At 40.0% G+C, this 14,782-nt stretch overlaps 1 protein-coding gene across 1 annotated transcript in view; it reads left to right on the top strand.

Moving 5' to 3' along the window:
* Nucleotides 1–9,048: 9,048 nt before the first annotated feature.
* LOC111220296 (heparan sulfate glucosamine 3-O-sulfotransferase 3A1-like) overlaps nucleotides 9,049–14,782 on the top strand; it is a 29,611-nt gene continuing 23,877 nt past the window's right edge. The window contains exon 1 of the mRNA XM_022743334.1: nucleotides 9,049–9,931. Coding sequence (XP_022599055.1) covers nucleotides 9,366–9,931 — 566 coding nt within the window. The 5' untranslated portion in view covers nucleotides 9,049–9,365. The remainder of the gene's footprint in view (nucleotides 9,932–14,782) is intronic.

Raw genomic sequence — 14,782 nt, 5'->3', positions numbered from 1 at the left:
TGGAATAAGTTGTTTTCAAAACCTGTTTACTGTGATGGATGACACATCTCTTCATTTAGCTCCACTTACGCATCAAAACCAGAACTAGTGACATCCGTACTTTTCAGCCAGTGACAAGCTACGTCAAGACTGAGAAAAATAACCCAGGTAATGTCACCAGGGTTATCTCAGCGTGGGTGTGAAAGCTGCAAATTAAGAATGGATAACCTTAAAACCTGAAAAATGTAGGTGATTACCAAGCAGGAAGGGATGAACAAAAAGATGTCACTGAGTTGCATCCTGGGAAAAGTTCTATTGCTTTTGGAGCCATACTAAAAAAGGCACATCCTTCCTCATAAAACACTCGCAAAGCGGATTTTTCTTAACAATTTGAAACCTGCATTATTTACATTCACGTTTGCTAGCAAGCAGTCTTCTTCTCCCCTCCCTTTGTTCGCACATTGCTGCGTTTTCAGGCGTGTTACCACCACCTGTATGTCAGTGGAACATGTGCATATGTGCATTCTCATATGGAACCATGCATGGGACAAACTAAATGGGGACCTACTAACAGGACAGCTGCTCCAAAAACCTCCCAGGTTACCTTTAAGACAGTCAAACAATACAGCAACTTCAGAGACTGTGATCAGTTCTCCGCCAAAGGACACTGCCAAAGGTGATGTAAGATTTCCCTAAGGGCTTCAAATCATCCTCTTCAACCTTTGCTTACAACGTTTAATGTGCAAGGGTGAAAATGAAATGTGGGAGATGATATTTTAACGTAGTTGTCAAGCAACAGATAAGATCCTTTAGTTTTACATACTGTACAGTGGCCAGATTGAACATCATCCATTTCAGGCTCCAGCAGTGTCCCTGTGCATTAATTCAACTGAATGACTGATTGTCTTCAGTAGCTCTATTTGAAGATTTTTGGGGTCTGTGATTATATGTGCAACTACAGTATGCAAATGTGTAATTTCTAGGGAATTTTGAAAACTACAAGTCAACATGTATTGAAAAGACAATGCTGCGTTAAGTAGCTTCCTGAGTCTCTTGTTCTAACATGCAACTGAAGTCTGAGGAAGCTAATTCATACAACACTTAAAATACTACATCTAACCGTTACCTCAAACCTGTTTTTAGGTCAATAAGTAGTTGTGATGCATGGGGAAATTACGTCTGCTTTAAAAGGGAGCAGTGAAAGAGTTTTCATATCCAGCATAACTGAAGGTCTGATCTGTTAGAAGTACTGTGAGCAGCAACGCTTTAATAGTATTCTGACAGACACACAATTGCTATGTTTTTCAAGGCAAAACAATCATTTTGAAGCAGTGCCGGCACAGAGGTTAGAAAAAGACACACAGTGGCAGCCACATGCAAACACAACCTTGTCGCTGCTTTTTGATTATGTGCCGCAGCTAACAAGGTATCATTCACGCTTCAGCTGTTATTATTGAGTCATCCGGGGCTAGAAATTTAATTACACTTCTGAGGCGTCGGCAAAAAAAACAAAACAAAAAGAAGTCAACAAATGGCCGAGGGCTCGGATTATTTCAAGAGGCACCACCAGGCCAGACACTGACATTAACAAATAGTCTTCATTAGATATTTTCCGTCTGACCAGGCGAGATCTTCCCTGATGTAAATATTGCCAGTGTGGGATGAGAGGTTAGCTCCTCACCTACGAATGAAGGATGAAAAAAAACGGTCTTATCTGCACCGAGAGACGGCAAGTTTATTGTCCAATTGACAAAGAAAAATCACCTCAGAATATCATTTCCTTCTCATCTGCCCTGTTCAGTAATGCAATTTAAAATGAGAGTTTGTGGTTATATGAAATATAACTACAAACTTTAGACACTTACCTCCCTAAACTTATTAATTTAATCTGATATAATGTAACAAAGTGATCCAACAGTTGCCTTTGAGTTATTATTTTAATCATTACCATGAAACTTTCTAATAGTTTTTAGACCCAGGGAATCACTTTGTTGCCTGTTGCTTCCAGTTATCAGCACTGCACTACAAATTGCTTGGTGTATTAGTCTGCCTCATGCCCCTCAGAGTGTCTGGTGGCGACATCAGATGAAACACAATCCCTTTAGACGTCATCCCAAACATACTCACAGACACGTTCTCGCTGCCAGTCATCCCAGTTCTCATGACCTCTTTGATGGGGGAGGACAGGACTATGTTTTTTCTTTTCAGAGTTTGCGGTTTCCAAACCTGCGTGCACCTGAGAACAAAAAAAAAAAAAAAAAACGTCTTAAATCTGGCAGCCATAAAAGGTTTGAATTAATATCACAGCACACCTCATAGATGGACTGGGAAGAGATGGAATGTCTGAGGGGTAAAATGTAAGGAGATCAATCTTTTTTCCAGTCACTTCAACCATCCATTTGTCATAAGCAATGGAGCCCTCTCCAGAGGTAAGGCAATATCCGCCATATCTAGCACCGCAGTCTTATATATCGCTGCATCTCTGCTCATATACCCTTTAGGGAGGTCATTAATGGGAAGGAGGGTGGGCTAGGATCTCCAAAAACAGTCTCTCTCCATACATCATGCTGCACACCGTCAGGTTTCCTGACTCTGACGGCAGCTACACCCGTCATCCTCGGCTTTGCTTTGACTGAGAATTATTCTAACTATGCACAATAATCACACAAACTGAGGGTCTTGTTTGTCTTGGAGAACGTTCCGGCTCTCACATGTCCATCACTGCAGAAGTCAGGGTTGACTTGCACCTCGCTGTACGCTGAAGACCGCACAGAGCCAGGCTCATTTACAGACGGAGGCTTGAGGTGTCATGTCTGGGGTTTATATCACTTTCAAGGGAAATAGGTGAGAGGGAACGAAAGCAGGCACAATGTGGTATTTCTGGTGCTTGATGTGTACTAACTGTGCAATGTCACACTCTGAAAAGTTGCTTTAAATGAGTCTGATTGCTATGATATCATCAAAGAAGTGATTTAGGTCCCAGTTGTGGTTGTGCAACATGCCTTAAAACCACAACATCACATATTCAGTGCTAAAGTTAATATAATTTCCATATGGTCCGTGATACTCTAGTTTGTCAGCGATGTGACATGAAACACGGTCATATGCCAAAATAAAGATTGTTGCCTCTGTGAATGTACTGTACGACATCAGGCCGTGACTATTCAGCAGAACACAAGCAGCGCAGAAACGTCATTCTATTATTGCAGCCAGGCAGAAAAACACCTGATTCAACAAATGATTGCTTTAATCGATTCTGCTTGGTCTCCATCATCGCATTACGACAGCAAACAGCGTGAAGATATCCTGGCCAGATTGCAGGCCCTAACCCTCAATCCCACACAATTTCAGGCTCAGTTAGCAACATAATTAATTCAAACTCACAGTTAGAAGATGTGTGTTTTGTGATTATGCTGCCCTGTGGTGGCTAAAAAAAAAAAAAAAGAAAAACCCACAGCCTAGCTGTCTTCTTTGGATGTATGAGCAGATACTTATCTGCAGGAAATGGCAGATCAGACTTCCACATATTGCTTTTTAATGAACACAGCACGTCGCTGTCCAATGGGGCTCTAATGGGCTCACATGTGACGTATCATCTGCGCTGGTCATTTTGGATGCCAATATCAATCCCATATCACCCAACACCATCTCCACATTTTTGGCCTTGTACCAGGCACGAAGCAGGGTCAAAAGGTCAATGTGCATTTGTTCCTGGACTTTTGTCTCTTTGTGTAATGATGCTATCATCTCTTCCCACAGCCTAGTTATATATAGAGAACACTGGGGGCCAAGTGTCTGAAAAAGACAAAAAGCAATTTACTTTAAAACTTACAAAAAAAAAACATGGAGTTTGGTGATGGTGTGAAGTAGTGTGGGATCATGGGAGTTGTTGTCTTCACCACCATTTAAAACTGGATAAAAAGTCAATTTTGAGGCTTCTGGCAGACAACCACAACGCTGACGCATGCGCAAAAGGCATATGACACCATGGACAGGTGACCAAATGAAACGGACCGTTAAAGGGGCAATTTGTATGTTTTCTCTGCCACAGAACGTGCTTTTTTGCCGGGAGCGGGTGGTGATGATTGTAACTTGATAAGAGCTTTGGGCATTGTTGCATTTACAACAAGAAGTTATAATACGCCCTCTGAGCAGCGCTGTTAATGCTAACGCTATCTATGTAGCAATAACAAAACAGTTCTTAAGGTTTCAGAATTGCTTGTAATATTTGAGAAAATGTAAGTCCACAACTCAACAAAATATATAACACAGTTCTTATCACTTTTAGACATTTTAATGCAGAATAGTTACATATTATATCTTTAAAGCATATTTACTGAATCAGTTTCTTTCCTTCATTAACACAATTTACTACCATTGTTAGACCATTTTTTATATTTGTATTTTTGTCCATGCTCTTTTCACTGGTTTAAAGTGGACATTGCTCAGTTGGAAAAATATTGTCAGATTTATCTATATTTGATTTAAAATCTGATGACACTTGTTGGGATCGGTTGCTTGGCTGTGAGGCCACACCCACACCCACACCCACACAGCCCTGATGAAGCAAATTTGTTGTTATTTTTCTCTGAACTTCAACTTATTTAGTCATGAATATTTAATGTTACAGAGAAATACTTAAGATTTGAAAGCAAGTGTCCAGGGGCTTTAAGTAAATATTTATTTCATGTTAAAATAATCCAGATTTTTAGCTCTCTCGTAAAATATCCCATGTGGAGCATTAAAAGGTTGAATTTCATACCTTGGCTTCACTCAGAGTCACCATAACAGTATTTTCCTGTAGTGCCGACTGCATTAGGAAATTAATCTGGACAATTGTTGTTCTGTTTGCGATACATCATAGCCAGCCATATACGCCATTAACCTTTTTGTGCCCGCACCATCTTGTGCGTAAACCTGATTACTAGCCTACAGTGATGGACATGCAGCCACACAACCTTCCAACATGAACAGTGCCTTCCTCCCCACCCCTCCTGCCTGGCTCATAATCAGCTGCATCCTGCTGCCTCTTGGAGGAAGGAATGTGACACAAAGTGTAACACACCACACACAAGCCTCTGTGTAAATCATTTCAGAGACAACGACACATGCTTTGGCATCACACATGCAAAAGACGATTGTTTAATCTTCAGTGAATTCATGTGCTTTCATGTACCATCCATAAATTAATTCTGCTTCTATCTTTCCTTTGAAAATATTGTTACATGTATATAATCAGATTTTTGATAAATCTTCTGTAGATTTGTATTTGTAGCTATTAAAACAAATTGAATCACAACACAATCCCATTTAAAAAAAAAAGCCAGAAAACCTCTTATCATGCCCTGTGCCCTCCTTCTCAAACAAAACTCTGATGATAAAGCATTGATGAATGGAGTATAATCGCTTGTGTGCTTCATTCAAACTGGTTGCATGTAGACATTTTGAGACTATTTAGAGAAACAGCCCACTTCAGATGAGCATTAATCTGATTAAGAGCACAATTTATTTGGGTTTCCGTGCTCAATAGAAACCCTTCCTGTTGAGCGCACGGCCTGCCAATGAAGCTGAAGAACCCAACCTCGATGAATGGCCAACAGCTGTGTATATAGAACGAGTACATTTCCTCTCGCAGTGAAAAAAAACACCCTGTTTCAGTAAAACACTGAGTCACCGCTCACACACCATATACATATGTGCAAGTACAGTGTTCAAGAAGGAGATTTTACCTTTTCTATCTAATTGTAGCATTGTATGAAAATATATTTTTAATTAAATAGGTTCAAAGCCATCTGGGTGGTACTGAAGTATATTTTTGGGTTTCTCATATTCTTACTAACGTACCTAATTTAGCTTTTAAGTGGGCAGTGCCATTTCAATTTTACTCAAAATGAGATGGCTTTAAGAGACGAACCTCTGGAGCCAAGGAGCTCAGCTTGTGTGGAAATTTGTGACGCTGATCACAGTTCAAGCATGGAACATGCCATAAATTATAAACATACAATTTCCATGTGTAAATCTTTTTTTTTTTTACTAGCTGCATCTGTTTCTAACCATGTTTGCCCCATGGAGAATTGTACGTATTTGACAACATTTTAATATATATGTTCAGTAAAGTTTTTAGCAACTTATTAAATTTATACACCATTAAAAAAGGCTGGTTGTCCAAAGTTGAAGATGAATATTGTCCTGAAAATAAAAAAAAGGCAGGATTTTATCGCCATAGATTTCAGGTTGAGAAACGTAAAGCCATAATATTGGCAGTAAAGATGTCTCCTCCAAACTGACAGCTCCCAAACCTCAGTTCATAAACCTGTCTAGAGATTATGTGCATGGCTGAGACACACAGTCTAACTACTTGGCCAGCTCAGCAGTGGAAACAGTTTCTGCTTGACTATATTCTCACTGTTGATGGTGCATTTGAGAGAGCTAATGCACAAGCCTAGGTATGGTTCATACATTCCTATGAAAAAAACAATCAGACTCAGATAATTCAGACATTCTTTATTTGGCTTCGCCTTGGCACACGCTTTCTTTCCCATGGCATGCCCTGAGAATTTATTCAATATGCAAAGTAAATGCAACATTATATTCAAACGATAATAAACAGTTTATGTTTGTTCTCCCTTTAAACTTAAAACCTCGACTCTGTATTCCAAGATTCCAAAACGGCTGCGTCAGTGTAACCATAGTGCTGCAATTTGGATAAATGGTGAAGATGAAAGCCGAATTACGTTTTTACATGCCTTCTAGACTGCTTGCACATTTTTCTAAAAGCACCAATGTCTGGGTGTGTAATTACACACTAAATGCTGTTTTTTTTTTTTTTTTTTTTTTTTAAAGGAAGTATGTGTCGCTGCACAAACATTAAGCCTGACTGAAAATGGGTACATTGTACAAGGCACACCCCAGATTTAGAGTCCCTGCTCAGACGCCACTGAGCACAACAGTGCTATTAAACTAATCAATGGTCTTTATCAGCGGTGTCCAATTTTTCTGGCTGAAACTATGTCCCCTTAAAATGAAGCAATGTCTGACCCCTTGACTTAGATTTAATATATCTATGAGTTGTGAGCTGTTGAGCCAAAGTGATTTTTCTTTCTCACTTTACTTCATTTAAATCATTCTGAGTGGCCTTAAAGGGTCAAATTAGGAGTGGAAAGTAACTTAATACTGTTACTCAAGTAGGCTCACTTTTGAGCTACTTATACTTCACTCAGGCGTTTTTATTTTATGCTTTTTATACATCTAATCCACTACATTTCAGAGGTCAATGGACTCAGTGTAAACAATTTAAATTACTTTTACAGATCAAAGTTTGCCATTCAAAGCAGGTGATCTTTTTATGAAATATGATACAAGATTAAAGTACCCAACTGCATATAAAGTAGGCCAACTACAAGATTAAAATGCTTCTTACACATTAATGCATCAAGGTTAATAATCTGATAATATAATACGGGGCAATTTTCTGCATTATGAGTACTTTTAACAATTATGCTCTTTTTATATTTTGCTGATAATATCAAACTTGTGTAATTTTAGTTAAGCATCGTGTAAGTAAAGGATCTGCGTACTACCTCCACCACTGCTTACATAACAAGTTCAATGCAGGGCTTTTTCTTGTAACTGTGTGTTTTTATACTGTGACATTACAACTTTTACTACAGTAAATGATCCAAGTATGTCTTCCACCTCTCTGTAAAAATATCCACTACTTCACATCAAACGTAAACCTAGAGAAGTGGAAGAAATGTTTTTTGCATTCTCTTGCTTCACGTTAATCATGTCTGACCACTCAGATTTTTCTTGTGACCTCTTTTTATGAGGTCCAGCCGACAGGTTGGGAACCACTATGCTGTTATGCTGCCCCTCTCATAACTGTGTAAAAAAATAATAAATAAATAAATAAATAAAGTGTGCTAACAGTAATTCTGGAAAATTTCAACATTTATTTTGTCATGAAAAGAAAGAGAACATGACTTTTTATTTATTAGTATGATAAGAAGGAGTGTGAAGCCATTTGACCTCTGTGAGGGAATGGTGGGTGTCATCACAGTTGTTTGAGGGGGTTGAGCATCTCTCCAGTGTCAGGGAGACAGAGAAAAGACACGGGGTGTGATTTGTTAAATGCGGGACACCCCCTTGTATTGTCTCGACAACACGGGGGGACATCTGGCACTGGCAATACAGCCCAGTGTTAAGGTCTCCATCCTCTTTCTCGAGCAGTGAGCTGTGCAGCATTGAAGCACTGCCTGCATATTCTCATGCTAATACCCAAAAAGGCAGGAGCAGATGTGAAACATTTGGTTCTGTTCTTGTTCACTTGTAAAGAAATAATGTGCCCCGTTATCATTATTTCACTTTTTTTGTCCCTCTATGTGTCATAAAAAAGGAGTTCATGGCGGAGGCCATCTTCTTTGGTGGCCTGACTTTAGCTGCATATGGCCGCTCTCAGTGGCAGAAAATGGTCTCGCGAGGGTTGTGAAGATCTGAGGAATGATTCTGGCGTCTCTAAACATGCTGCGACAGTGGAAAATTTTGGGGATGGTGCACTAAACAAACATATCTCTAAAATTACCCCTGCAAGCATGACGGCAGCTTCTATTTGTCTGTGTAGTGTGTGTGTGTGTGAGTTCTAGCCTTTAGGAGCATACTTTTGTATAATAATGTTTGTTGTTGTGAATTTCAGTGTGTTTGTTTGTGCTTGTAATGAATATGTTCATTCCTGTGTACAGGTCTTGGTTGAAAATCTCAAGGAAAATATGCTACTGTTTAAATAAAGGATTAAATAAACAAATAAAATGCATAGAAATTTGTGTTTGTCTGTATTTTTGCAAATTTGCAATTGTATCTGTCATGTTTCTTTCTACATTATTTAATTACAACCTTATTGTGTACATGAAGATTCCCTCTAATTTGGCTGAGATGGGCTGTGTCAGCGTCCCCGCCTACCTGGAAAATCATTGGCTCCTGTCTGCTTCTCTCTTCATCTCATTGGCCAGAAAGGTGCCTGTCAAGCAACCTGACATGCGAGACAAGTTTACAACTCTATACACGTGCGGTTGGTACATCAGGGCTAGTGGTGGCATCCTACACAGAGCAAGGGAAGAAAAGACTTCATTACCTGAGTGCATATCACTGTTGAACACTGTTGACAAGCACCCGTACGCATATTACTCTGGCAGTTTTCAGTTTGGGGCTTAGCTCTTTCTCACCTGTATGCAGCAGGTATCATTTGGCTTTTTTTTCTTGGTGGAGACTGAGGTGTTTTCCACAGCATATTGTGGATGAAGATTCACTCTTTGGTTTCTTCATGGCAAGAGGACTCAACAATGTGTGCCTAGCATGGCTGTGGCTCCTGCACCGACCACCCAGGGACCGGTATGGCTTTTAGCCGCATCAGTAAACTGGACCCCCCATCCCGAGGCATCTTTAGGAAAGCGGCGGTCATGCTTTGCTCCCTCCTCACCTCTCTGTTCCTCCTGCACTGCCTCGCCGACCGCAGCAGCACCACCTCGCCCTCACCGGTCAAAGCCGCCTCCGGCCGGGCTGCTGGGCTTTTCGAGGACTTGAGGTCGTTGCGGACCAAGAGACTGGTGTACGAATGGACCGCCGGCTCTGAGCTGATGGGCTACGGGGCCGTCCGGCGCTCCTCGCTGGTCCTCGCGGATGAGCGCGCGAGCCAGGTTTTGGAGCTGCCCGAGGAGTCTTACATCTTGCCGCCTCCGGATTTAGTTGCTTCCAGGAAAGTATCGCCGAGGTTCGCAGGTAAACTCAGTCCGCTCGGGGAGGGGAGCAAGAAGCTGCCCCAGGCTCTCATCATCGGGGTGAAGAAAGGAGGGACCCGGGCTCTGCTGGAGTTTCTCCGGGTTCATCCAGATATCAGAGCAGTGGGAGCGGAGCCGCACTTCTTCGACCGCAACTATGAGAACGGACTGGAGTGGTACAGGTGAACAGTTAATATTACATTGATAATGTTAACTTAGAGTTAACCAACATCATTTTTTTGCATTAATTCAAATTCATATTATCAAACTGACATTACTGTAGAAATTGGTATTAAATATACATTAATTAATGTCCTTCTTAAAATCTAGGCTGAACTTCAGTTTATTGTTATTAGTCATTAAATTGCCACGATGATAGATTGTGTTTTTCCAACTTTTTACTTTGCCAGCTACTACATCACTGATAAAGACTGGTCTGCATAAGCCAGGAATCTTTATTTAACATCTCAACTTTTATAGAAGTAGCCTAATTGCTGCTGGAAGAAGCACCGTGGACAGCCTGTTGATTTATTACGCTACATTAGGCCTGCTTTCATTAGATGTTATCAGGCTGCTCATTTTGATGCACATTTCAGGGTTGACTGCCTTTAAGTTGCTGTGGTCAGAGCCATGGTGGAATCTCGATTTACAACTTGATTAGTCTGAAAAATAAGACAAGGATGAATCAGAGTATTTAATATTTTAAACAAGTTGCAATTTGCATTTTCTCTATGGAAGAATTAATGCCTCATATAACTGTATCTGCTTGTGAAACTTCAGACAAGTTTCAGTTCAGTTTTTTCTAAACATTTTAATGTAACTTTATCTCAAGTATAGGACTTTGCTGAAAAAACTAATGTCTAAACATAAGTCTTCACTTCCTACATAACTTTTTCAAAAGTTTTTTGTAAGATTTAATGCATTTTATTTAACTCACATGTTTTATCTAACTAAGACCGTAATCACATTTGCTGTTATAATTTAATAATTTAATTATTAACAGAGTTTGTGTATTTTTAACCTGCTGCAAATCTGCACTTTTTTTCTGGCAAGTTTCAGAAAAATATACGGGAGCTTAACTTAATGCTTAGATAGAGATTGAGAAATTACAAAGTACAAAGAGAAGAAAGTACAAAACACTTCATAAACAGGAATTTAAATGGTAATATTTTACTGCAGATAAATTAAAACAATATAGATTTCCAACAGTGTTTATGGCATTAAGAATAAATTGTACTGACATTGTAATTTAGTACATCAAATCTTTTATTGCTTCAAAAGGTGTGTTTTTTAATTAACTTTTAGGGGGGAAATAAGTTTGCAGCCTTGTAAACTGTTTATTCTCAAGAGGCAGTTCAGTCTGAATTTGCTTTTATAGAATCAGTTTCTGTTTTGCTAACAAAAGTGAAACTTCAGACAAACTCTGTTCCCACATAAACACACATTTACTCTCCTTCAAATTCCCAGTGTCCTCATGGAGGAGTGCGCTGCATTTTCCTCGCTCAAGTCGAATTTGTGATTGATTTCATCTGTCACCGCGAGTGTGTGAGTGAGTGTTGTGTGTTCACATTTCCACAGGCCTGTGGGGAATAATGGCTCTCCCTTTCAGTGGTTCTCTGTCTAATGGGGCATTGCCGACATTGCAGCTCTGTTATTAAGAAGGATTAGGGCCATAATGAAAGGTTACCTGAGTGTCTCAGGAGGTATAATTCACCTTTTGATTGAGTTAACACTACACACAGCACCCACCAAAAGCCTGGAGACAAAACTTTTACTCTCGCTCACCGACAACTCCCTTCATACCCTTCTGACTCACCCCCTCTCTTCCCCCAAGCACCCTGGCTTTCGCCCATCTCCCACTCACACACCTCCCTCTTTGTGTCTCTCTGAGAGTGAACATTCTCTTTTCGCCATCACTCTTTCACACCCTTCTGTTTACCTATTCATCCATTGTGGGGTTTTATATCCATGAGGGTCCCATCTATCCCGAGGAATTGCCAAGATTCTCTGGAATTTGGACCGTGCCTCCAAGGACAGACCTCAGTGCCGGTTCCCCTTAATGCTGTCCATTTAAAACAGAAGGACCTTTGAATTGAAAAGAGGAATAAATAACTGTTAAAGCAGCGCGGCCCACTCTGCAGGAGTTCATCTTGTCAGTTCTCCTCGACAACGTCTGAGAGTCTTCCTGTTGATAGCTTTTGTGTTTTCGTGGAAGCTGTTGATTGAGTCACGTTCATTTGAAGTTGTTGGCTCGAGGTCATGTAGAGGTGTTGTTGTGCACTTCAAAAGTGCTTGTGAAAACCAGGAAATCAGTCTGATTGCGTTGCTAAACGTGAGCAGCCCTTCGTCAAAATTGGAGCCACAGCTACAGTACTGATAGTTTCAAACTCATCTGACACATGACAGTTTAAAAGCTGATGTGTGGAGGTTGAGGAACAAACTCCAAAATACTAAGAAGCAGCTCCACACATGTCCCGTACATGTTGAATACTCTATAATTCTGGCCCATAAAATTAAATAAAAAAAAAAAAATAAAAAAAAAAGAGATCTGTTGGTGTTTGTACAAAACAAAGCCAGATTTTCTGTGACTAATCACTGTGTCCAATTTGCTTGAATTATGCAATTCCTTTCATTAGCATTAGTGAATACTTCAAACACAGAAGCTTCCGTCTCAGGAGACCCTTTGTTCATTGTCGAGGCTGATATGTGTCCTCAGCATGAATCACTCGTCTCTGTCCCTATGGGAATGTGTGGAACATATTTTAGCACCTCTAAGCTCTTAATGTGACGTGGCAACATCTCCGGCCTCCTTTTCCAGCCTTTCCCAGAATTATACTTGTCTGGCTTGTTATGGGAATTTCCATCAACTGCCCTAAAAAGTCAGTCGCACACCCGAAGCTATGATGCAAAAATCTGTAATTTATGGAGAAGGATAAAAGTTGCCGGTTTTGACAGCATGGCTGTCAGAGCATGAAACATTGGTAGCTTTGAACTTTTAACTTCACTTTTATGTTTCCAAAAAATCTGAATAGTGTAAAATTCTGTCTCAACATCTGCATTTATTTAGATCTTGGTAAAACCTTCATCTATTTATTTTTTTTTTTACATTTCAATGAGTTTCTTTTTTTGGGTGTTCCCAGATAGCATATCCAAGATGTTGACCGTACCTCGGCTAAAGTGAAATGCAGCAATGTCAGTTCTGCAAATTTACTTAAACGGAAAACATATTTTAAGCTATTTGAATAAAACATATTTCTATCTTTTAATGCATTTTTTGTGCAGAGGCATATTCCACAAGTCCCAGTTGTGTACTCTTGGTAAATTCAGGCCTTTTGTTAAACAGGAAACCCACACCCGGCCCAATTGCCCAGTCGGTCAGTGTTACATTTCACTACACATTTCTCAGCGGTGTATCTGTATAATCACACACAACCTGGTAGGCTTTTGTTGTGGAAATGGACACTCAGAGTGAACAAGGAGGTCAAGCACAAACACTGTAAACTAAAGCAGAGGTCCATGCCATAGAGTAGTCACTATTATGTTTTTGGCCTTCTTAGGTTACTGAACGCCCAGCTTTCACCTGTCTAGACCCAGCCGCCGCAGTTCCTGTTTGATGTCTGCAGACCGGGTGGATCAGGCTTCACCAGATCCCATAATGGGTTAATTACCCTTCAAAAAAAACACGCGTGACCTGTTAAACATAAGGACAAGGTGCTGCCAACTCCGCCACACACATATTTATCTAGATAAAAACAAACACAACCGTATTCAGTGCAGGAATACACACATTCTTAGTTTTTCTTTCATCTGCTCAGACAGGCCTAAAACAGACAAGAACATTGAAAAATAAATAAATATCCAGGAAATAAACAAGTGTATGTCAATAAATCCTTTGTGTAAAGTTGATATTCACTTCACATTCTCCTCTTAAGTTTTCCCTCACGTATGCAATATTTGAAACCATGAGAAAGCATTATGAAAAGAGTGTGCTCAGCTAGGAAAACTGAAGAATCACATTAAATTAGGGGTTTCCCTGTTCATAAAACTGGCTTCATTTGAAAGGACGTTCTGTAATGGTAATAAAAAACGGTCTTAATCATAAAAGCAGTGACCCAGCGAGGACTTGTGTCAGAAAGCGGCAGTGTTGTGTAGCCTGAGCTGTATTTCTGTGCCGAACAGTGGTCTGTGTGGCAAGACGGCTTCACATGTGGATATACACAGACCAAATCAAAGGTTTTCTGTCTGTGTTTCTGATACAATTCGAGAACCAGATGTAAATGTGAGGAATAATAATATGTGCCCTGTCTGTGTTTAAATTCCATGAATGCCACTTTTATTTTTTTTCCATTTGCGATTAGCATTTCCCGACATTAGTCTACACAGTTGGGTTTGTTGACACAACTCAAAAAGAAAAAAAAAAAATCTAAAATTAAAACAAAATTACTTTTATCAAGTGCTGACTGTGAGAAGCTGACGAATTCCTAGCATTTGAAATGAGGCTGATTTCCAAGTTTTTCAGATGTTGGCTGTGTTAAATTGGGTGGCAGAGTTGAAACTCTGGCCGTGTTTGCTGCTGCCTGACGTTTAACGTGACACTGTGTGTGTGGAGAGGGAAGCGGCGGAAAGCATGACACAACTCTAAATGGAAGAGGCAGGATGTTTAATAGTGAAAAAAATACTGAAAACCTCTTTAGTTCTGTGTCTTGCAGGGTGATAAAGTTGTAGTCGCAGTCCCTCTAAACCAGACAGTCCTATATACCCCTAAACCCTGAGTTCCTATGATTTAACCAGTTCACAAATATATTGGAAACTGTATAACACACATAACTGACATGTGTGTACATGTTTATTGTGTATCTGCACCAGGTGGTCATGACAAAACCAGACACCAACTGGAACATGAGGCCAAATTTAACAGTGTGTGTGTGTATGTGTGTGTGTGTGTGTATGTATGTATACTATAAGTTCGTATTTATGTCAGCATACGAACTTTAAGCACCTCCAGTGTACTTCTGGCACTCGTTGCTGCCCTT

This window comes from Seriola dumerili, unplaced genomic scaffold (assembly GCF_002260705.1).
Source record: "Seriola dumerili isolate Sdu_G_001 unplaced genomic scaffold, Sdu_1.0 BDQW01000068.1, whole genome shotgun sequence".
Taxonomy (NCBI): domain Eukaryota; kingdom Metazoa; phylum Chordata; class Actinopteri; order Carangiformes; family Carangidae; genus Seriola; species Seriola dumerili.
This window is presented reverse-complemented; position numbering and strand designations above follow the sequence as displayed.